Source organism: Cygnus olor, chromosome 2 (genome assembly GCF_009769625.2).
Source record: "Cygnus olor isolate bCygOlo1 chromosome 2, bCygOlo1.pri.v2, whole genome shotgun sequence".
Taxonomy (NCBI): domain Eukaryota; kingdom Metazoa; phylum Chordata; class Aves; order Anseriformes; family Anatidae; genus Cygnus; species Cygnus olor.
Window position 1 is genome coordinate 26,165,348 of NC_049170.1, and position 23,796 is coordinate 26,189,143.

At 39.5% G+C, this 23,796-nt stretch overlaps 1 protein-coding gene and 1 long non-coding RNA gene across 3 annotated transcripts in view; one reads left to right on the forward strand and one right to left on the reverse strand.

Annotated features, from left to right (window-relative positions):
• Positions 1-4,958: 4,958 nt before the first annotated feature.
• Positions 4,959-8,544, reverse strand: LOC121066198. The gene is made up of 3 exons (XR_005817567.1): positions 8,422-8,544; positions 5,624-5,777; positions 4,959-5,147 (listed from the first exon to the last, which is right to left on the reverse strand). It is a non-coding gene; the product is annotated as an uncharacterized LOC121066198 (long non-coding RNA).
• CASD1 (CAS1 domain containing 1) overlaps positions 7,625-23,796 on the forward strand; it is a 33,230-nt gene continuing 17,058 nt past the window's right edge. The window contains exons 1-6 of one of the 2 annotated variants that reach the window (XM_040549606.1): positions 7,625-8,873; positions 18,528-18,624; positions 19,212-19,332; positions 20,499-20,543; positions 22,303-22,365; positions 23,659-23,703. In XM_040549606.1, coding sequence (XP_040405540.1) covers positions 8,741-8,873; positions 18,528-18,624; positions 19,212-19,332; positions 20,499-20,543; positions 22,303-22,365; positions 23,659-23,703 — 504 coding nt within the window. In that variant the 5' untranslated portion in view covers positions 7,625-8,740. The remainder of the gene's footprint in view (positions 8,874-18,527; positions 18,625-19,211; positions 19,333-20,498; positions 20,544-22,302; positions 22,366-23,658; positions 23,704-23,796) is intronic. The other variant, XM_040549607.1, reaches the window with a different exon arrangement.

Here is a 23,796-nt window from a genome sequence, read left to right on the forward strand (position 1 = left end):
GTTTGTCCAGACCCCCAATACGTCTGTGAGGTTCATAAGGACACAGGGAAGGGAAAGGAACGAAACCTAAGATGAAACCTCATAGGCAGCTCTTTCTTCTTCTCTGTCTTCCTGGCAAGTTGTTAGATGCTTACCCAACTCCCGTGGTCAGGGCCCTGGTCTTTGAGTGTACCATATGTTTTCAAAAGAGAAAATCAATTGGAGAAAGGGGGATTTTCTTTTCCATTTTGAAGCTGTTTTGTGCTCTTCTGCAGCTTTGAGGACATAGAGCAAACTTCCGAAAAACAGGAGGCATTTTTAAGACTTGTGCTTTGCTCGTAGAGTAGAAGCACTCTGTCAAAGGCAACAGACCAGACCAAAGACCTCCGCTGGTTTTATTACCTGCTCTGTTGCACCTAGGTCAAGGCCGGGATTTTTTCTTAGCTATTGGTTCACCTCTCTACCAGCTAAACGTCTGCTTCTGAGCTGACAGTATTCTAAGCTTTTTGCCTTCAGCTTTGAAAACAGTTTTTAGATCTTTCTCTTCCGACATTATAGAAAGGAAGACATCTCAGAAAGATTAAATTCTTGCACATATCATGAAAATACACAGATGAGCAGAGGAGAGAGAGACATATCAGTTTTCCCTGTGAGAAAGGGCTGACAATTGTGAAATGGAAAAGGGAGAGAGTGGATTCAACGCATAAGAATTTGTTCTGTTCTTAGGCCTTAGGGAAGGGGAGAGTCTGTTAGTGAAGCATCTCAATACAAGTGGTTTTAAAGCATAAACAAGGACATTGAACGAAAGAATTAGATCCATCTGCCTCTCATTAGAGCAATTTTTAAAGTGTGTCCTGCCCAGGACATTCAAAGCTGGAAGCAAACAATTACAGCTGCCCTACAGAGTCCAACTCACTAGGCTTTCACACACATCTTACTGGAATGGCACGGCTACGTGGCTGCCTGTTAACTCCTAAATGAAAGAAATCTTTGCTAAGCCTGAGGTGCATAGGAGCCTGTGCTGATATTTAGTGTGTGTGCTTCCATTTTAACATCACAAAACTACTTAGACTCGTGGGAGCTCACAGCAACCCAACAGAGAACCATATAGACAAATAGATATGGCAGAACAGTGTGAACCCTAAGGACTGCTCTGTAGTATTCTGCTTAAATTACATTATTTCTACGCAATTTCGTCTTTAAATAATGACTCATGGAAATATTCTAGTCTGTTCATCTATTGCTGATACTTGAGAAATCTAGTGTTTTAATGAGCCCAAGGTTAATACAGAAATTTTTTTCCAGTGTTAGAATTACCATCCTAATACTTAAAAAACCTTCTTAAAATAAAATTATCTTCCTTAAAACACTGAATCCAAGAACAAGATACCCTGCACTAAGTCCTAGTAAACTATAGACTGTTTCAAGCTGCTGAAACTAACTTCACAATACAATATTTCATTGTAGTAGATTATTTCATATAATATCTCGGTCATTTCACGTTTAAATGCAAAAGCTACTCAAAAGCACACTGCAAATTCTAACGAGAAATTAAATTGCAAAAGAAATAAGATCATTCTTAGTGGAGAAATAAGACTGGCTGGCAGGTTATCCCTGTTAGTAGTGGGAAAAGAGCCCTGCTCCAAAGGCCTGATCTTTCACTACCAAAATCAGTTGATATTGTGTATATTTTCCTACCTGACCTCAGGCAAACATGCCCAGTTCCACCAAATTTCACTCATTTAAAGAAACTGGGGAAAGTAGCCATAACTCTAAAGATCCAGAGTTACATTATGTTCAGTGAGAAATGCCTTTCTGGAGATAGTTTTTTTTAACTGATTTCTTCCATTTCTAATACAGCTACAATATCAAGTGAATACACATTAATTTTTCAGAAAAAGCAGACCTGACAAGATACAGAATAATTTCCAAAAAGTGTATTTTTTCATTGGTGTCCATAGCAGTCAATTACAATTTTTTATCTACAGTAAAGCTTTGAGTTTTCCATTTCAGCTTTTGTCCCATAAAATAGTCAGACCTTCTCATTTGTACATTTCTTATAAATGATAAATTCCATAGCTCATTCATGAAATATGTGCCAGTTTGACAGTCACCCAGCTCCACTGCCTGAAATATTGCCAGATAACAAGCACAGAGGGCAGACTGTTGAATGAGGACAGCTTAAAAGTTGCTCTGTGGACCGGAGATATTCTCCACGGCCAGCCAAAGGAACGCCGTGCAGCCTCTCTCCAGCAATATTTAATAATCTGGTCAAGTATTTGCCAAGCAACATAGGTATATTTAATATTTTGGTTTCTGTTTAGGTGAGGTTCTGAAACTCTGAACTTCACAAAAGTAGAGGCAATTATACATGAGTGAAACCTCTTGGCTAGCTCTGGGCTCTGAACTTTCTTCCAAATTCTCAAAGCCAGTAGATGTTACTTCATTTATCATCAATACTTAGATTGTCCTTAATTTTCTTTAACCAAACATCTTTTATAACATTGGAGTTTGCCTCTGTCCATTCTCAAGGACCACAGTATTTATTTTCCTTGGCTATCCTGGTGTCTCAGGCATTATTGCAAGCAGTAGCATTTACTGTGCTTCTTGTTTTCTTTTCTAAAAGAAAAGCTTTGCTTTCTTGTTCCACCTTTTCACCCACCTTCAGATCTCAAAATGTCATTCCTTCCTTACACCACTTTTGTGCTTGTGAGCATAGCTTTGCCAGGAAATCCAGCCATCCTCATTACCTGAGCCTCTTCATGATGTTCCTTTGATCATTTTCCAGGTTTTGTCTGTTTTCTTGTCAATCATACTCTTTTCTTTGGTATGTTTTGCCCTATATTGATTGCTGACCCCATTACAGCCTCCAGGCTTTTAAAACTGAAGTGATTCTTCAAAAAATAAGGGAATTAGGAGAACTGCTTTACAGAGATGCTATACCTTCAACCAGCATTTATATCTGCAGGCTGATATCGCTCTTCCCGTTTGTTTTTCCTCAGCTTGTGCTCTTTCCTCAAGTTCTTTCCTTCATGCAATCTTTTATTATATGATTATTATATTTTTATATTATTTTATTTCATTCGCTATATTTCCCAATTAATACATCCTGTAATGTTCTTCCTAGAATTCTCTTGCCTCTCAGCTTCATGTCAGGTTAATCGATAGATGAAAATCTCCTCTTGCTCACACAGGTACCTAGCCTTTTCCCAGAGTTCAGCTATCTAACAACCGTGACAACAGCGGCCGTTTTAGCAGGACATGTTATGGCTGCGCACCAGGCATAAGCTGCCCGAGACGGTGATGTAGGACTTTTTGAACTCAAGGCTAAGTATTTTTTAATGGACCAGTATCAAACAGACTACTAATGCACTGTACAGAATGTTAATGATGATTAGTGTTAATTATTTTTATTAGAGATTACCCTGATAGAGCTGGAAATGATACTCTCTCTCTCTGTTTTAAAGAGAATGTGGTGATTACAGGATGACATCTGTACTGCTAGCAGCCAGAAGAAAATGTTCTAATGGTCCCCAAACATGACACAGCTTGGACAGTAGCTGCATAGGCTTCCAAAGACTGCCCCATAATTATACAAAATTCTGAATTTTACAGAGACACATCTGGGAGCACAAGGGGGAACCAGGAAGAACAACAATGTGAAAATGAAACATTGATGAAAAAAGAACAATTCAGCTTGACAATGAGCTAAGTGACTGCCATTTTCTCTGAAATAAGACTCAAGAAAAGAGAAGGAGAAAATAGAAGAGTAAAATAGTACCTCCTACCAAGAAACTCATATAAATTGAAAATTCTGAACCCATTATAGTGATGAATACAAGGCTTTGAGGATAAGAATCTACGCAGCTGAAATTAAAATTGATTTGCATGCAGAGTTCCCATCTGATCTCAAGCCTGCATAGCTTGGTGATGACCACATTCCATGCTGCAGAAAGGTGCATCCTCTTGACTGTCCTTAATGGAAGAGGAGAAATGACTCAAAGATTTGAAATTCGCCTATTTCCATTCCCTGTCTCCATCCCTCCAATCTACTTCTATTTCAGATCCACTGAAACCTGAAATGAAACATAATTAATCCTCATGTTATAGACTTGCAGATGCATTTCTCTCTTAGTTATAAAGCTAAATATATCCTTTTTGCATGTGATTTCAAAACTACTTGACTTAGTATCAGCTTCCATGTAGTGCAGACTATTGAGGAACTTTATGAGTTTTATAAAATTAGAAATCTATAAAAGCAGTATTTTGTGATAGAATTCCAAGATCTTATGAGGCTGGTGGTGTATCAGTTTCAGCATTTGGTTGAGACAGTACTCGGGGTATGCTGCCTGATTGAACAAGTCTTGTTATTCTTTGTACTCCCTTTTCATCAATGTAACCAAATATTTGCAATAGATGGCTACCATGCATTCACGTGCCACATGGAAGCTGGGTGCTTATGGAAGGATTGATTGCTGTTACAAGGTTGAAAACTCAGTAATTAAAATGTTTGATGTTGTCATTCAGCAAGTACACAAAAGCTGCTGAAGGAAAAGTTGCACTTCTGAAAGTATTACTCTTCCCAGAAATCTGTTGGAGATACAGCTTTGTTTCTGGACTTACAACAAGAGCAGAGCAAACTGACAGTGATGCACAAATTAAATTAAAATCTGATATAGTTTGGAGCATGGCAGATCCTACTGATTGATTATTCAACTCTTAATCTATAAGGTAACATACGGGATCTTCCAGTTACTATGTAGCAAGTGGTGCATTCCTAGAATGATACATGATACTTATATCTAAAGGTGTGTTATAATTCTTCTTCCTTGTCTATATTACTTGCTATAAAAAATTGTGCAAATTAACTCCACTCCTATAAACAGGTAAAAACTCTGAAGCAAAAATATCATATGGGAGAACATTTAAATACCACCTCTCAATAATATATAGCCACTTTATCTATTTTTACATGCCTCAGATCCTTGGGATTGCCCTGTGACTGACTGAGGACAGCAGCTCTCTCTAGAAGCCACACTTGGCTGTAATGCTGAAAACAGGAGAATCAAAAGAACGAGATCTTCTGGGAGCTAAGCTCATCAGCAAACCCATCTGCGCATGCCCGTTTCAACCTGCAGCACGGAGTTCTTCTTCCATTAGCACTGAGCCTGCCAAGCAAAACAGGAAGCAGTAAGGTAAGAATTATCTCACCTAGATTACAACTGTGTAAATGACATCTGTTCAGTGTAAACTAATTATCTAAATTCAACAGAGGGCAGTCATTCCTAATAGTAAGTCATCGACCATATTCTAATCTACAAGTAACTGGTGACTTTCTTCCACCACTCCTACAGCGGGATTTCAGATAATGAGTTTAAAACTGATTGATTCTTTCTAAGTGGCTGGAGCTAGGTGAGATGAACTTCATCTCTCCTGATTGTTTTATTATATTGACACATAGGGGAAATAGTGCTGTGGTAAACCACAGTAACATTTTTAGCTTCTGTCATTAGTGACCACACATAACACCACAGCCTCTTATTAAAATAACAAATTCAGTTAAGCCAAAGCTTCTACATCTGTAGAAAACAGAAATATGGAATCTCTCCTGTGGCTGTTCACTCTCCATATTCACAGTCATTACCCAATCTACGGAGCAGTGTCACACCTCCTCTGGCTCTCAAATGAATTGCTGCTCAGTTTCTGAGTCTTTTCTCCATGACTGCTCCAGGTCTTACCCTCCCTGTGACGACACTGGATGCTTCCACCAGAACAAGCAGGAAGCCAGCGCTAAGCATCTGAAAAACAAAAGATGAGGTTTGACTAAGAAGAGCTAGCATACTTCTGGTTCACTTCCAGCATACTAAATTTATCAGCAGACAGGAAAATAAAGTAGGTGTATAATGGAAATTATAAAGCTTCTTCTAGATAATTCATGTCTGGAGTCTGTTTCATGGGGTAGTTAGCAACCCCTAATTAGCCTCTTGAATCACGCCTTTTATATACAGTGGGTTTGGTGTGAATTATATGCAATGATTCCAAATCCAACTAGCTTGTGAGAAGCAAGGGAGGTACCTGTAAGAAGAAAAACTGCAGTCACGCAAACCACTTTGAAGTCATGGCACTTTAGCCAAGAGCTTCTGACTGAAATGAAGATTACTCTTGTCAAACAACATCTACAAAGGAACAATGAAGCAAAAGCAGATGTTTTGCTTAAATGCACTTCAATAGTTAATATAAACAGGTGGATAGACTTAATGAAGACATTTAACCTTCAATAGTCTCAGTATTCATTGGTACAGTCTTAAAATAATGGAGACGTAATCCACAAGCAGGGTTTTGGGGCATCAATGAAGAAAGTGTTAGTATTTTAGAGCAGGTGAGGACTGCCATTTTACATTCAGGGGCCAGTGGCCAATCTGAAACAGCCCTCAAAAGGCCGTGGGACAGAGTTTCTATTCCTGTCTGCTGTGATCTTCTGAGATATTTATAAACAAAAGCATGTTTATTTTGTTACCTTTCTAATTTCTGCTGTTCTTTCATAAGAAGCTAATTGAATTGCAGATCGGTGAAATTCTCCAGAGAGACAATCGTGCAGTAAGAGATGAATTCTTTTTTAATTTGGGGAGAAAAAATTAAATCTCCCTGTTCAGGCATTGCAGCGACCCTAAATGAAAAGATGAGCTAGCGCTCTGGGAGCTCCAGTTGAACTCTGTGCTTTCTGCATCTACGTTGCTTTTAGCAGTGGGGCTGACTGAAGCATGTTGAGAAGCTGCACTCACCGTAACAAGAGCACCATGCAGATTTACAATACAGCCAGGAAACTTAACACAGTTATACCAAAAAAAGACAAAGGCTGAAGTACCTATGGTTTGGTTGGATGAAAGGTCTATTTGAACATGAAAAATATTACGAAAATAAATGAAGAAGAATATCTGTGGACCTAGATGACAGCAGGGAATGATGCACATCGTAAGACTGTTAAGAATCATTGGGTAACGATGCAAAAAGTTACAGACGCTGTTAAAAAGATTAAATTGCTTATTGAAGTCTAAAATGCTTGCATCTGCCACTTAAATGTATGTGAAACAATGAGAACAAGGAAAGCTAAAACTAAGAATAATATTTTAAGAAATAATAAGGTTTACTCACAGTAAGAAAGCTTTGAAAACGTGGCTTTTTGAATGTTGCATGACCAAAAAAATAATACACAAATTGGAATTTTTCATTTGTGGAGTAAAAGGATCCATACCATCACCAGCTTGATAGTATCTGTCCACTTGGGAGTTTACCTGGTACCCTTTTTTTCCTCTCTCCCTGAGAGAATAAATCTGAGCATTCTAAAATAGTAATGCGTATATAATATTTTAAAATATGGCTCAGAAACTAAATGAAGTAACAGACTGAGTTGAACAGAAAAAAATATAAATTACATGCTGGCAGATAGTATTGGGTGGGTGGAAATGGCATATACATTGAGTATATACTAACAGTGCCCACTCAAAGAATAGTTAGAACTCAAATCTTGTATGTGCATTAACTTATGTTCGCATGATGCTTGAAGTTCTTCTGTTCTTCAGGTAAGACTTGAAAATAAAATTTTGCTTGCAGTGTGTAGACGTCCTGGTTTTAATTGTTTAATTTCATGTTTTTGTTTTGTTTTGTTTTGTTCTCCATATAGCATTAATTCTGCTTTCTTTTCCAATTTTTTCATGTATTACCAATTATGAATTATGAAGCTGCAAAATTTCCAGAATAGCATTTGGAGGATGACAGGAAAATGGAAGGATGGTGAAATGAAAACCGTACTTGTCGCTGTTCAAAATCCCAGTATTTCATCATCAATATTTACATGCTCAGTCAAAACAAACAGAACAAAAACAAACTAATAATAATAATAATAAACAAACATTTCCAGTAACTTTTTTTTAGCCAGTGCTAATGGCAAGGGTTCTGAGATGAGACAGTAACTGTCAAAACCAGCTGAGTGCAGTACTTCATCATGAACCTGAGGCCCGATGACTGCTCCATGTTTATTCCCAGCATTTTTGCAGACATGTACTGAATGCTTTCCCGAGTTTCTATTTCTGTTCCTCCTAACTTTGGTCACTCCGTGCTGTGTAACCGCAGCTTCTGTGGCTGCAGGTTGCGCAGGAGGCCTCACCGCAGCCCTGTTTCAGGACTTGACCTGCTCCCTGGCATCTTTTTCCAGGTATGACTGAGGTAGCTCACTGTGGAGGCACACGGGTGTGTAAGATTTCAGCATTCCCCTCACAACACACTCCTCTTTCCCTCGTGAAACTGGTAGATCTGAACCGCGTCAGCTTCCCTGCGCAGCGTTATCTGCGGATAACCGAACGTCCTGACACAAGCTAAGAGAGGAGAGGCGGGCAACTACAAAAAATAAAATAAAATTAAATAAATCGTCGGGTAGCCACACACCGCGGCACGGCTCAGAGCCCCGCTGCGGGCTGAGGCAGCCCCGGCGCCGCGGGGCGGGGAGCCGAGAACCGGGGCCGCCCGCTGGACGAGGAGGGGAAGCGGCGACACCGGGAGGAGGAGGAGGAGGAGGAGGAGGAGGAGGAGGAGAGCGGCAGCTCCGCCCCGGCGGCGGCGGGGGTTCGGGCTCTTCTCCGCCGTGCCGGTGAGGACGGTGGCAGCCGGCGGCGGGGACTGCCTCGGCCGCCCGCGGGGCCCCAGTGCTGCCCCGTCGCGCCCGCCCGCCCGCTCGGCCGCGCACTGTTGTCATGGAGGAGCCAAGATGGCGGCCCTGGCCTACACCCTGGGCAAGCGGGAGATCAACTACTACTTCAGCGTGAGGAGCGCCAAGGCGCTGGCGCTGGGCGCCGTCCTGCTCCTCACCGCCTGCCACGCCGCCTCCCGCCGGTACCGAGGTGAGGGGGCGGCCGCGGGGACCGCCGGGGACCGGTGGGGAGCGATGGCCATGCGGGCAGGGGGTCGGGGCAGGAACGGGTCCTGTCCCGGAGCGGGGGAGCACCGGGCGGCCCCCCCGGGCTTGCCGCAGGCTGGGCCAGCACCTCCGGGTCGGGCATGGGACCCGTGGGGATGCGAGGGTTGTGCTCCGAAATGCTGGGGCCTTGTCTGTGTGTGTGTGGCGGCTGAGCTGGTGGAGGTGAAGTTGCAGGGGACAGAGCAGCTTCTTCCATGCTGCGTTCCTCTATATGAAGATTAATAGCCTTTACCTAGCAGTTACGGCCATTAAAATGTTAAATGGTGTAAGGTTCTGTATACCTCTTTTTGGTGAAGGTGGCGATGCCTTTTGGGTTTTACGTGTCGTTAGGGGTTGTGGAGAAGCGGTGAGTGGGACGAGGTGGGTAGGGAGGTGCTGGGTTTCTGCGCTTTGGGTGGTGGTGGTGCCACAGCTGACAACTTGGTGAGCTCTGCAAATAACATGAGAGCTGTTGCCGGACATCCTTTCCTGGTTCTGAAGAAATGGAGCATGTTTCTCTGCTTAAATCAAAAAGTTTATCTGAAGACAGCTGGCTACGGTTCTGTTGCAGGACAACTGGTGTCATTGTATCGTAACGCTCCTGACCCCTGTTCAAGGAAGACAAGGCTGAAACAGCTCATTGTGGAAATAGGGAAGGCGGCTAGGGAGCCTTTATGGATACAGCTCTCAAGATTCACCCTCCAGCTCACGTCAGTAAAGCTAATAAACTGAAGAGCGCTAAGTTGCGAGACATTGAAGTATGTACTGACAGCTAAAGGAGCTCAGATGTGACAAAACTAAGCTTGCTTGTTGTGCTCTGTACCCTGTGGCTTAAGTCAGTCTCAAAAGTAGATGGAAGGAGGGTGCAAAACATGATACTTTTTTTTTTTTTTTTTAAAGGGGGAATTCTAGAGTGACCTAAGAAAACGAGGACTTCCATATTAAGCAAATTAACAGGAAGGCACACTACGCATAAATGTAATACATGATGGGAGACCTAATAAGGCTGTTGAGTCACAAATTGAAAAAAGATAGCGGTCTACAGGCCTTTATATAAGTTGATACAGTCGGTATGGATTTTCACAAAGATTTCAGGAAGTTCATTCACCTAGAGCTTTTAGTTTCTTTAAGCTATTATAGGGTGAGAGGTTTTCTCATTGACTAATAACTGTTTAAGAAAGAAACAACAGAGAATACAGAGCTATCCAGTTTGGTCTCTTTGAGCAGATAGCATTCAAAGCACATAAATGGTTTAGAAAAGGAGGGTTGGGCATTTATAGCAGATACAAAAGTTTTTGGGGTAGGTAGAAGCGGAGGTGGTTGAGAGAGAATTTTTCAACCCTTCAGTGATCTTGAACATCTGACGTTCAGCAAATTCATGAAAAAACAGAAGATTTCAATGTGATACCGTGTAGCTAAAGCTAACCTGTGTCTTGCTAATTGTCTGTGGTGCTGGTCACCACCTTTTAGTAAAGGTATAATAGAAATTGAAAACATACACAAAAAAGCCATGCAAATGATCAGAAGACTGAAATGGCAGTAATGAAACATGAAAGTTTTGTAGCCTGGATGGAAAATGAGTAAGCTGATAATGGTTTCTAATATTCTGAATTATATGGGGAAGGTAAATTAATTGTGATTTGTTTCATAACACGAAAAGAACCAAGTGAAAAACAAAATTAGCAGGTAGTACCTTTCAAAACAATCAGAATGAAGCACTCTTTCCACACAAGACATAAGTACATCTCGAAGCATGCTGCCAAGATTTCATACTATAAACCCTCCCCAAAAGGGTTATACCGATTTGTGGAAAGTGAATCAGGTGGTGGCTGCAAACCTGCTGCCGTTTTTAGAAGAGAGGCTGGGCCGTGCCAGGGGAGGGATCGCTACTTGCCGTGCTTTTTTACAGGGTCTTTGAGCATCTGTCGTTGGCTGCTGTCAGGAAGAGGAGAGCAGAAAGACAAACTTTCATGTGAACATATGTTCTGCTACAGTGCGTCAAAGAAATTAATAATGAATTAAACGTGTGTGTATACTGTTGCTTTTCTGTAGATGCCTGGGAATATGGAGGAAATGAAAGAGAGCTGAGTATAAGTAACAATTGGTGAAATCAGTTTTGTGGGAGGTAGCTTATACGGTGTTTTTTTTTGTTTGTTTTGTTTTGTTTTGCTTTTTTCCCCCAAGAAGTTGGATCTTTAGGTTATCAGTTTCTTCGGGTATTAAAGTTTGTACATTAGTTGAAACAGCACCTTCCTGATTAACAGAGAAAACGAGAGAGACATTTTTTGGACAATTCAGCCAAAGGGAGAAAATCACAAATAATGTGTATAACCAGACAGGGAATGCTACCCACAAAGAAGGTTGGTCAGTAATTAATCCTTTCTGTGGGACAAGCAAGGGCATGTTAAGCTTCTTTACAAGATGGTAGTTGTTTTTAAACTGGATTTTTTATTTATTTCCTTATTGTTTTGTGGAGGAAGACATTCTGAAATTGGTAAAGGCATGTAAAGACTGCTCCTTTCATACATACTCCTTCTTCTCACTCTGCAGTACTCTGCTCCAAAGTAGGAGTGAAAGAATTAATATTTAGATTTTGTGTGTTCGTAGTGTGCCTGTAATTCTAAGATTTCATTTGTGACAATCGGATGCTGTAGTTAGCCTAGTTTATTCTGCTCAGATTAGAAACCTCTGTTATGCAGACTGGCATCTATTTTTCTTCTCCGACTGTAATCTTGAAAAGTTCATGAGGCATTAATTAAAGTTAAGAATAGGCATACGCTTTATGAAGTGGTTGTTTTTGTTCTGCTTTCCTTTGGCAGAGCAAGACTTTACTTAGTGTTTCTTTGTTTTGTCTGATTATGTTTACGTATAATGGTTTGGGCTAACTGTAGCCTCTTGTGCAAATACATATTTTAGATAGGAGCAGCTCACTGTATTTCTCAGGAAAACTTGCTCATGTGAACGCTACTTGTATGAAAAAATGTCTGACTGTAGGTGTGGTAGGTCAAATTCATGATCGGGGAGACTATTGCATTTAGGGGTCACCTACGTTCTTTGCAAAACTTTAAGCGAATTAGGAGGAATTAAACTGTCTTTAACTTGCATACAGCTTCTTCAAAAAGTTAATTAGACTAAATACATGATATCCAGTAAAGTTAGGGCTGTGCGTTTTTCAGGTATTAGCATATTTCAAAGGTACAGTCTTACAGCTGTAAGAACGGAAATATGTTTTATTTAAATGTTTGCATTCTTAGAATCATCATTGAATGGTCAGATTTTAAACTACGTTTTTATTTTGAATAATAGTGCACAACTGGGCACTATTTCAATTTCTTTGAAATATATTTCAATATTTCAATATTTCAATATTTTGAAATTATTTCAATGTAATAATTATATCAAATATCAATCAATTATCAATAATTATATCAGTTATATCAAAGTAATTATCAATATATTTCAATATTTCAGAATTTCAATTTCTTTGAAATAGAGAGCATGCCTTTTAGAGAAGGTATTGTCAGTCCTGGTGTGTAGTGTGAATTTGAAATTTCACAAATTCAGTGGAAAAACATGATTTTGAAAATGTGATTTTTAGGAGGATAGCTTAAAAAAAAAAAACACAAAAGAAGATCTTAAAAAGAACAGTCTGGGGTTTTTGTGTAGAATGACTAATTTTATTTATTTATTTATGTGAGATCTCATTAATGGTTAAGAAGAAGGTGCATTTCCAGAGGCACCAACTGGTGTGTAACCTCCAGTTTATGGTTCTGGCTGCTGTTTCCATCTTGTTTTAGGCTCCTCCATTCCCCCCACTCAAATTCTACTGTTTTGTCTGAAGAAAGACTCGGACATAAGTAATGCTCCTCATGGGTTTGAGAAACTTTCTGTGTTGCTTGGGGAAATAGTAAGATGTGCAGTATCTAGAGTCGGGAAAGAAAGCATACCTCCATGCCCTCAAATATTACCTCTATATGTTTAAAATTAATTTTTATACGATGTGTGATGTTTGGAATGCAACTTCAGTAAAAGCCCCGTAAGGCAGCATAGTTTCATTTGTGGGCAGTTCCGGCAGAGCGTAGAGCTGCTAAGCTTTGCTCATGATCTGAAGACAAGGAACATGCTCTGCTGTGAAAAGTTAGTAAACTAAGATTCTTCAGTCTTGAAAACAAATGGCTTAGGAAGGATTGATAGTGGTCTACAGATCATGATGGACGTGAGCGTGATCTTTCCTTTCCCGTACAAGACCGAATAAACTAGTAGAAACCATGTATGTAAAATAATGAAAGGCAGGTGGTTCTTAGAGCAGCAGCTGTGGGCATGGAAAATGCCTGTAGAAGGATGCTGTGAAGGATAAAAAATTGAAGAGAAGATAATGTGACTTTGTCAGAAATAAATCTGTTGAAGGTTTTATAAAATATGTAGAAATCATCTCTAGCTCAGGAAGTTCCTGGACTGAACATAGTTGGAATAAAATTAGGCAAGAATATTATGTATGCTCTTCTTCATCCTTTGTGGCCTCTGCGGAAGACAGGATACCAGGCCGGTCTGACCATGAATACCATCTTTATTTTCCTCTGCATCTTCTTCAGTGTCAGTTAATGGGTTTCAGAGGGAGTGGAATTAGTGGTGGCTTTTCCTTTACATGCCTCACTCTTATGTCACTTCGATACATCTTGTAATTTTCATCATGTGCAAAGTTGAGGTTCTTATGGCAGTAACAGTAGTAACTGTAAGTCACCTGTTCTCATAATCTAATCACAAGCCACATGAGCTTGGTAGCTTTTAAATTCTTCATGACAGTTTCATTTTTAAGCAACTTCCTAGAAATGAGGTGGTATAAAGAAGTGAATACGTTGGAGACACAAATTCTGTTGCTTGAAAGTCAATGTGCAGAAACAGGTTTTTATTTGACGTGATTAAGAAAAAGCAAAACCAGTCATCTTGAGTTCGTGGTTTCTATTAGAAAGATAACTATGCAGCAAATCTGAGCTATGCCAACGTATTTTAAAAGTAGGTAAAGATTCAGCTTTGCACGTCATCTGCTGCGTTCAGAGCTACTTCTGCAGAAATTTTGGCAGCAGGATCAGCAGCTGTCTTGTTAAGTAGCAATGGTTGGAAGAGGAGGAGAAATGCATTGATAAACTGCTTCTAGAAGATCTTTTCTTTAATCTGCTCTGCAACGGCACCGTGCTGACTAGTGAGACGAGCGCCGACTGGAAGAAAAAACCTGTGTTGCTGACCTGGAGCTACCTGTACTGGTTGAAAAACAGGAGAGTGATAGAGACTGTGTTTCTGGAAATCTCTGAGATCAGCCTACATCTACAGCCTAGGTCTCACTATGCTCGGAGAGCTCCTTGAGGTGTTCAGAGGCACGTGGTCCTCTGCGTCTGGCAGTTTACCGCATCCTGTTGCTGCTCGGTAATTAATCAGTTTGACACGGATAGTGCATGTGCGTTGTGATTATGAAGTGTCAATTTGATTTGTGGTACCTCAAGGATTTGCTTGAGAGGTTGTTGGTGAATTCAAGGGAAATCAGGAAGTACCCTGGGACAAGTAATGGCCACTTGACAAAGTGACATTTTCATGACAAAAATTAGGAGTTTATCACTGAATGTGTATATTTAATTTAAATCTTAAAATACATCTCCTATGCTTCAAAATCTGCCTGACCAAGAGTTTATCGTGCATGTTAGCAGTGTTATGTGTGGGTTGCTCATGGAGAACCGACATAAACCCAAAGCTATGACTCTGAGATGTTTACCCAGACACTTTCCAAAACTATTATAATTCTTCATGTTATTCCAGCTTTTTTTAGTAGTGATGATGCACTAGGAGTGGTAAGTAATTGAAGGGCCAGGAAAGGAAAGAAGCCTGTTTTGTTGCATTTTGAAGTAAGGCAATGAGGAGCCTTAGATAGTTGTATGTTACAATACTTGATTTTGTTACCATCACTGAATTTGGTTGAGTAAGTGAGGCAAGGAGTAGCAGTTGAAAGACAGTCTGTTCTACATTCCCGTGTTCTGATTTTCGTGAAATTGGATAGAAGGAGTTTCAAAGAGGAAGATAAAGACGGAAGATGTCTTCAGCTGCCAATTCTTCCTTCCCTCAAGCTAATTTTATGTTCTGCTCCAAGAAGCAGCATATGTGAGGTGCGTTGTCTGTACTTCCGCATCTGAGATATTCTTTGCACATCCTAAGTAAGAGAGAGTTAGAATTTTGGAGTCAGAAAACTCAAGAGTTTTGGGTGTCAGCTGCACTTCAAATGAGCATTTTGCTGTATGCTTTTCAGCTTCATAGATGGGAACCTTACCTTTTATTTTTGTGGGAGGACTGGGAAGGAGCAGGCAGCTAAGAATCAGCTTACAAATCATCATCGCCAATGTTAATGCAAGAGATTTCTGGTCAGATCTGTGATCCTGGGTCTGTATTTGTTGGAAATACAGATGTTCACATCATTCATGTATTCTTTAATGCTGGTTTGCCCTGTCACATTAAAAGGCTTATTTCTGCTGGCTGATAAGTCTCTTGCCAGACACTGGGATTGGAAGAGGGATTGTTAACCTTTTAACTTCAATAGTTGTGGAACAAAGGAAGGTAATGCTGTTGGGGAAGGAAGAGAAGAAGGTGTCATCTAGTGACAAGAGCAAAGCCTGCCGGGCACTACCTTCTTTATCTTGTAGTTATTCCCTCGAGCACATTGGAAATGTTGGTGTTGTCATCTCCCGGGTTTCCGTGTTCTTCATCACCCCTGTTTGAGGAGTTACTTAAGGAGAAGGGCTCATATGTCCATGGGGGTTCATTTTATTAATTTGTATTGTTAGTTTTATTAATCTGTATTTTATTGAACTTTTTCGTGGGGAAGCAAGAGAGGATTCATGCCTTCCTTAATACTTCATGCATGCTGTAGAAAGCAATTCATTGCTTTCACAGACCAAATATTTTAAATAATTTCATGGATATTTATGGGGGAAATATACTTTTATGGAACATAGTGGAAAACATTAAAATAATTGTATTTCAGTAAAGCCAGTGCTTTGAGTGTAAGCAGTGAACGTTCAAACTCCAAGAGTGGAAACTTTTCAACTGTTAATCTCGCTCTTTGTTGCTGTTGAAGCAGCGATATTATAAACTATAATTTTAACTTTACGGTGTCAGCGTAGACCCTAAACTTTAGTGTATAGGGTAAAGTATTTCTGTAGATACGAACAGGCCAGAGTCAGACTGCTGAGAAACTGCAGTACCAGCAGACGGTTGCGTTAGCCCCCAGAAGGGGCTGTCCCACCTCGTTCAGCCTCTGCCCCCTGCTCTTGTGCTTCTAGGCATTGCGTAGTTTTCAGGATTTTACTCCTGAGGAAGGGAGATCCCTTTAGTTAAGTAGCAGGACAGATGAAAAGTATCAAGTGATTGTTTTCTTACCCATAAATGTAAATGCTTATAGTAAATTTTTTTCAATATAGACATTATTATCACAGTTTCTTCTTAGTGTTGGGAAATTATGAAAATAAGAAGTCATTGTAGCAATTATCCTAAGCGTAACTAAAAAAATAAAAAAGTTGATTCAGTGCATATGAAAATTAAATAGCTTTGACTGTGATGGTATCACCGTAACATAGGCTACGTTTTCTTATCAGAATTTTGCACAGAAAGTCTTTGTTTATCCAGTGTACTTTTATTTTGTTCTTATTCTTTTTCTTTCTTGGTTGAGCTGTGGCCATGTGGAATCACAGAATCATTAAGGTAGGAAAAGCTCTCCAAGATCATCTGGTCCAACCGCCCCCTACCGCCAATGTCACCCACTAAGCCATGTCCCTTAGCACCACGTCCAGCCTTTCCTTGAACACCCCCGGGGATGGTGACTCCACCACCTCCCTGGGCAACCTGTTCCAATGCCTGACTGCTCTTGCTGAGAAGAAATGTCTCCTCATTTACAAACTAAACCTCCCCTGATGCAATTTGAGGCCATTCCCTCTAGTCCCATCACTAGTTACCTGTGAGAAGAGGCCGACCCCCAGCTCCCCACAGCTTCCTTTCAGGCAGTTGTAGAGACCAAGAAGGTCTCCCCTGGGCCTCCTTTTCTCCAGACTAACAACCCCAGTTCCCTCAGCCGCCCCTCACAGGACTTGTGTTCCAGGCCCTTCACCAGCTTCATAGCCCTTCTCTGGACATGCTCCAGGGCCTCGATGTCCTTCTTGTAGTGGGGGGCCCAAAACTGAACACAGCACTCGAGGTGCGGCCTCACCAGAGCAGAGCACAGGGGGACGATCACCTCCCTGGTCCTGCTGGCTGCACTGTTCCTGGTACAAGCCAGGATGCCGTTGGCCTTCTTGACTACCTGGGCACACTGTTTAAGCACATGATAAGTGATACCATGGCTCTGTCTCTCTTTCCTGAAAATGTTACTGTAGTACCACTGATATTTTACATTTAGGACTGTGTGCTGAAATGGGGTCAGCAGTGCCTCATAAATTCCCACTCCGACAGACCTCAGACATCACCCTGCTGCTGTCTCTTTCTGTTCACCCTAATTCGCAGATCAAGATAAAGCTTCAGATTTTCTCTTAATAATTGAGATAGAAAGTCTGCCTGTCTCATTATGTGTGGCTTCCAGCAGCTCTAAAAGTTGATAGAAAATGCTCCCTTCTTTAGAATTAGTGCCTGCAGGTTACAGTGGAGTAAAAGAGCAGACTTGCATTTATTGGAAGTCAGTTTTTGACAGGAAGCGTGATTAGGGGCTGTGGCACAGAGTTTCTGCACAAGCTAGCACAGGTACTCGTGTTTCATTCACCACTGTTTTCCTGTTTGTTGTGCTCTGAAAGGCCAAGTATGACAAAAATGTTGGAGGGCGACTCCTCTTGCAGTGAGCAGTGTTCAGCTGCCTTGAGTTTATGTGGCAGCAGAATGAGGTACGTTTACTGGGAGATAGTCACTGATTTCATAAATGAGGTATTTTATTTATATGAACTTTAAAAAGCGACCTGAAATCACCACCCACAAGGTGATTAATTGTAGTTAGTGTAAAACTTCTGGACTGGAAATGGTAGCTGCAATTCAGAATCATCAGCAAAATCTTATGTAAATGTTTTTTGTTTTGCCTGTTAACCCAGCGTGTAATTTCAGCTGTTCCAAGCTGACAGCTGCATCTTAAACAAGAAGTAATAGACTTTCCTTTTTTTTTTTGAGCTCCATGTTCTGTACAATATGCAGTGTATGGTAATTCTGTGTAGAATGTTAAAGAATTAACAGCTTAATATAATAAAATTTCATATATAGAGAGAGTAGATAGCATAGTTGATTGGCATCTTTTAGTGGAAACACCACGCTAGGTTACAACTTCCTTCCAACAGCAGAAATGGGATCATGAACATTTTGTGGACAGAGGAATATTTTTACAGAGAAGTGTGGTATAATAAGGGAGAAGGCGATTTGCAAAAAATTGTGCAAGACCTTTTCGTAAGTTAAATTTGGTTACTGCTGTTGCTTGCTTCCATTCCTTTGTGTTTCAAATATTGTCAGATTTATTTATTTATGTTTAGTAGCCGTGGGGCTTTGTGACTTTCATGTGACTGAATTCTAATCTTTTTTTAATATTTTAAAGGTGATGATTCATGTGAGTATCTTTTGTCCAGTGGAAGATTTCTTGGAGAAAAAGTATGGCAGCCCCACAGTTGTATGATGCACAAGTATAAAAATAGGTAAGGAAACTCTTCCTTGGTTCATCTCCCTGGAAAGAAGAGTAATTATTGTTCAACTGCAGTTGAAATTGTTTCAAATGTTTTTTGATTTATGGCTAATAATCTAGGCTTTCACAAATAGACAACATTTATCAGAAGAAATTTTTGTTGTTGTATATTATCTGTGTATCTATAGTGTCTACCACATTTGTGCTTCTATATTAAAATACAAATAAATGTTGTTGGTAGTAGTACTGATACTTGTCATGAAGAGCTGTCAGACAGTGCAAGAGATGGCATAACTTTGTATGTCCCTTTCAGATTACTGGAAGGGAAAATACTGTCCTGATTTGTAGAATTCCAAGTAGCTAAACGTGTACTAAAAGTAATCTTCCCTTGAGGAATTGTATGATTTGTTTTTCTGTAAAAAATCTGTATGCAAATTACTGTAAACCTTTAATTATTTCATCATGTTAAAAAGACTTACCATACCTTAGAGCTGGATATAATATATACAATTCCCTATATTGTTCTATAGATTTCTCTGAAAATTTTTTTTTTCTATTATAAATTTCCTGTAACACAAGTCTTGCTGTTTTGTTTTACAGTGAAGCAAAAAATTGCCTCATAGACAAACATATCGTGTTTTTAGGAGATTCTAGAATTCGACAGCTGTTCTATTCATTTATAAAAATCATAAATCCCCAAGTCAAAGAAGAAGGAAATAAGGTGAGGTGGTTTATTTTGATGTTTTTGTTTCTTTCTTCTATTCCCGATTCACGTCTTAATTCTTCTCTGAACTTTAAAAAATAAAATTAATAACCACAAAAATCACGCAAGAAACTGCACTGTTTGCTGGCCTAGCCACCAAGAAGAAGAACCATAAAATGGCATTCTGGAGAAGAGCAAGATTAGACTAAGATAATTGTTTGAGTACTAATGAGATGATTGGAAGTCTGAGAAATGAACTGTCAAGCTTGAGAGAAAGCTTGTGGCAGTCTGGGAATAAATAAATGAAGCTGACTTCTCCTATTGCAATTTAGGCTTTGTGTCTGGCTTCTTGATGAGAAAATGATTGTTTCATTGTGTGTTTTGAAATAGTAGTAATTCATGGTTTACAATTTGTCATTTTTTATGTCAATTAAATTGCTAAGGTAATCTGCCCATAAAATTCCTTGGGGGCAATGACAGATTTCCAGGTCTAACTTGAGGCTAAAACTAAAAATAGCTTCTGGTCTCACCTTTGTTTTGATATCTGCCGCAGAGATTCTTGCGAGATGGAGAATGTAAACTACAGCCTGCTGTAGTGGAAGCAGTAGGAAAGGATTTAGCTGTACCACTTGCTGAACAGAATACCGATTTACATTGTTATATCATGCTTCTTAGGTCTCTCTTTTCTTGGGTGTATGCATAAATGTGTTGGAAAAGACACACTCCGCTTTTAACTGTAGATCAGATTTGTCAATTAGCTATTGCTTCTGTGGTTTAGAAGTGCAAGCTGGCACCTTGGCCAGTGGACAGCATGCAGCCTCTTTGACTTCTCAAAAGAAGACATTTGACTGATGGAAAAACTTTTTTTCTTTTTTTTTTTTCCCTAGTCTGTTTGTTAGGTCAAAGTTGCTGCCTAAAAATTAGGGTGAATTCAGCATCTGTGAGATGTTAGAGTGCTATAATTAATTTCAAGCTGAGAGGTATCTTTTGTCAAACATTTATAAAATCAAGATCTGTTTCATAAACATTTTGCATGAGTATACTGACAAGTTTATGCAAGAAAAATCCTTTCTATTGAAGGTAACGCTTTGGGTGAGAGCAAATTAACATACGAATGTAATTTTTTTCTTCTCAAAGGTTGTTTTACTTTGTATTGTGGTGTTTTTTTTCTTTTCTTTTGACAGCATGGAAATATCCCTTTTGAAGATAAATCTGCTTCAATTAAAGTGGTAAGCTTTTATCTGGCATTAAATTGCAAGTCATAATAATGCATATATAATTTCATACAAATTGCAGTCAGAGATGGATTTTTCAAGTTTCCACAAGTGTTGAAAAGTAAAAGAAGTTTTAGAGTATTAACATTCTTTATAGATCTTGAACAAAATACGTCGGAGTGTATCTCAACACGTTATATTTTGTATAAGATTGAGAGACTTTGGCTTTGAGTACTTGTATTGAGTGATGGCTTTGGGCATAAGCTCTGGAAGTGTGTGTAATTTTTCTTTTTGTCAGATCTTGTAAGTTGGCCTTTCCAAGAGTATTTTTTTGCCAGGAAGCTTACTCATTCACAGCTGTAGGAATATGTATTGGATTAACTTACTTGGAGTGGTAGTTGCAATAATTGTCATTGAGCTGTCTGTGCTATCCCAACAAGTATCCTTGCCTCTGTTTCTGCATAGAGAAATAACCACAACATTATTCACAATGTGGATATTAAAAAAATAAATAAAAACAAGTACTTGAGGGTAGCTTTTATGAAGGGCATTGTTGTATTCTGCCCCAGCAATTGAAAGGGTGTCCTCAATAGCTTACTTGCTTCCCATGACAGCTGTCGGTAGTGCTGGCACTCTGCTAGTCATGTATTTGTTTATCACCTGGAGGCAACTTATTTCGCTGTTCATGAACACCAAAGAAGCGGTGTACTTGCTGAGTTGTCTGCAAGTGAGTTTTCAGTACCTGTGTACGTAGGTATGATTAGGGTACAGAATAACATTTTAGGATGTGAGCCTGTGGCAGTTTAAGCCTACTCTGTCCCATTCTGTTGCTGCTTACAGCATGAACGCAGGGACATACAGTAACTAGCCCTGGTAATGCTGTGGAGCGGGCTGGTTTAGGAGTCGTTTCAGCCAGTTTACCTTGTAGGGTTTGGTTTTGGTCAGGTCTGATGTGGCTCGTCGTGTGATTATCTGAGTACTGGAAAGTTGGGGGCAGAACACAAAGCAGAGTAAAGGGCTAATGGCAGTGGTGTTTATATTGGCTTAGGCTGGGGCAGAGCTACATCTTTAAAACTCCTTAAGCCTTGGTACGCGTCTAACCCCTAAGGTTTCAGGTGGCAGGTTTGGGCTTCTGGGCGATGCCTGGGTAGTTAAGTGTATATTTGTACTCTGCTGCTGCAAGAACAACACTGTGCTTCCTTGCTTGGGCTCCATAGTGCTGTTGACATTATTGGCATCGTAGGTGAATTTTTACATTCTGAATGGCTGTGACCCAGTGACCTAAATGTGGAAAATAGTTGACTAATGAAGGAGAAAAGGGTTGGGCACTATTCTTGAAATCTCAAATAAAAAATGAAAAATCTTTTGCTAGTAAACTGTGGGAAATTTAGCAAAAAGCAAGCTGTACTAAATAGGTTATAGATGTGACCTTGGTTTTAGCCCTGATTGCCTTGGAAACCTGTGAGGCCATTCCATTTGCCAGAGGCTGAAAGTTACTTTCTTGATGAATTCTTGCCTCCTGAACTACGGGATAATTTTTTTAATTTTTATTTTCCATAGAGACTAATGCAGTCTGGCAGGAAAAAAAAAAAAAGGCAAAACAGCATTATCAGACTTTTCATGCTTACTATAAAGGAAATCTCACTTTGGGTTATGTGGTTTTCCTTCACAGTTGAATTGATGGCAATTAGTTAATTTTTTTTTTTTTAATTTTTGTTGTTAGTCTAATGCTTGTCTCAGTGCTCACAGATTACATCTGTGTTTGTTTTTACAGGATTTCTTGTGGTATCCAGAAGTTAATGGCTCTATGAGGCAGCGCATCAAATCTTGGACTGAGGTTGGTCTTAAACTGTGTATTTTAGGTAAATATTGCAGCTGACCTCTTTTTTTAAGAAACATGATTATAATTAATTAGAGGTCAACAACTGCAGTGTATGACATTATATTCAGTCAGTTATGTACCAGGGATCTGAAATTTGACATGAAAATGAAAGGGGCATGTTTGCTGTCATATGTATTTCTTGGCATCTCATGGTCTCCCATGGATGGCTTTGCTTGAGCCAATAAAAACACCAAAACAAGGAGGAAAAAAAAATTCCTAGGGGCAGGTTGATTCATCCCAGTAGGAGCTGAAACGGTTTTACTCTGATTTGGTGGCTGTCTTGGTCTGTGCTTTCTGTGGCTATGTTTTTCTGTTACGAGACATTTTGATATTTGCATTAGTTTGAGTGTTATAAACTGAAGGACAAAGGCAATTTGGAAAATTAAAAATGTCTTGATTTTTTTCAATATTACCTGCAAATTATGTAGTATTTATTTTGTGTCTTGCAGTTATTTTATAGATGGTTGTATTATTCAGCGTAAGATTATGTAATTCTGATAAAGAATAAAATGTTAACAGAATGGCAACTCATTTTTTTGTTTTCTTTCCTTTTTTGGACTCTGAATAGCTTGGTTTTATTTAATAATGGCCAATGGTGATTCTTTTGCTACCTTATTTGTAATTCCCTCAAGACACCTTCTATCAAAACAGCTAAAGTTATCATTAATTTTTCTTTTTTTGTGATTGCTACAAAAAACTTGAGCTGTTCAAGCCTTGATGTTGCCAAGGCAAAACATGTAGTGGGAAGGTCAGCGCTGTCTGTTTCCTTGTACTCTTCTATTTGTGTACATCTTATGTTCCTTGCGTTAGGCATAACTTTCAGACCTTTGGGGCAACAACTGTCTTGTTCTGTTTTTGTCACTGGTTTTGTGGTCACTTTAATCAGTACAACAGATCAAACAGATGTTTGAGAATGCCTAGAGATGCAAAAAAAAAAAAAAAAGTGTACTTCAGTAGCGTGACCTACAGTTTACTTGACCTTAGGAGGAGGTGTTTAGATAGCATTATAAATTAAAAGCTAAGCAGATAGTGATTTTAAGTGCTTATTGATACTTTGCACTCTATTAGAGAAAAATGTTGGTATTTCACATGTTGATGTCTTTGTAATGTCCCTGTAACCATTAAATGATGGACAAGTCAAGTCAGTTAATTTAAGATACAAGTCTTCATTAACCTTCTCAATAAGTCAAATTATAAATGAAATTTGTGAATATTTTAAAACTAATTTATTTTTACTTTCTGACTTAGGGTTCTGTGGCAAAACCTCATATAATTGTAGCAGGAGCTGCCACGGTAAGTTGTACATATATGGGGTATTTGAGTAAAGAGGGAAGTTTTAGTAGGATAATTTTTGTGCTCTCAAGCTGGTTACAAGATAAAGTGTTT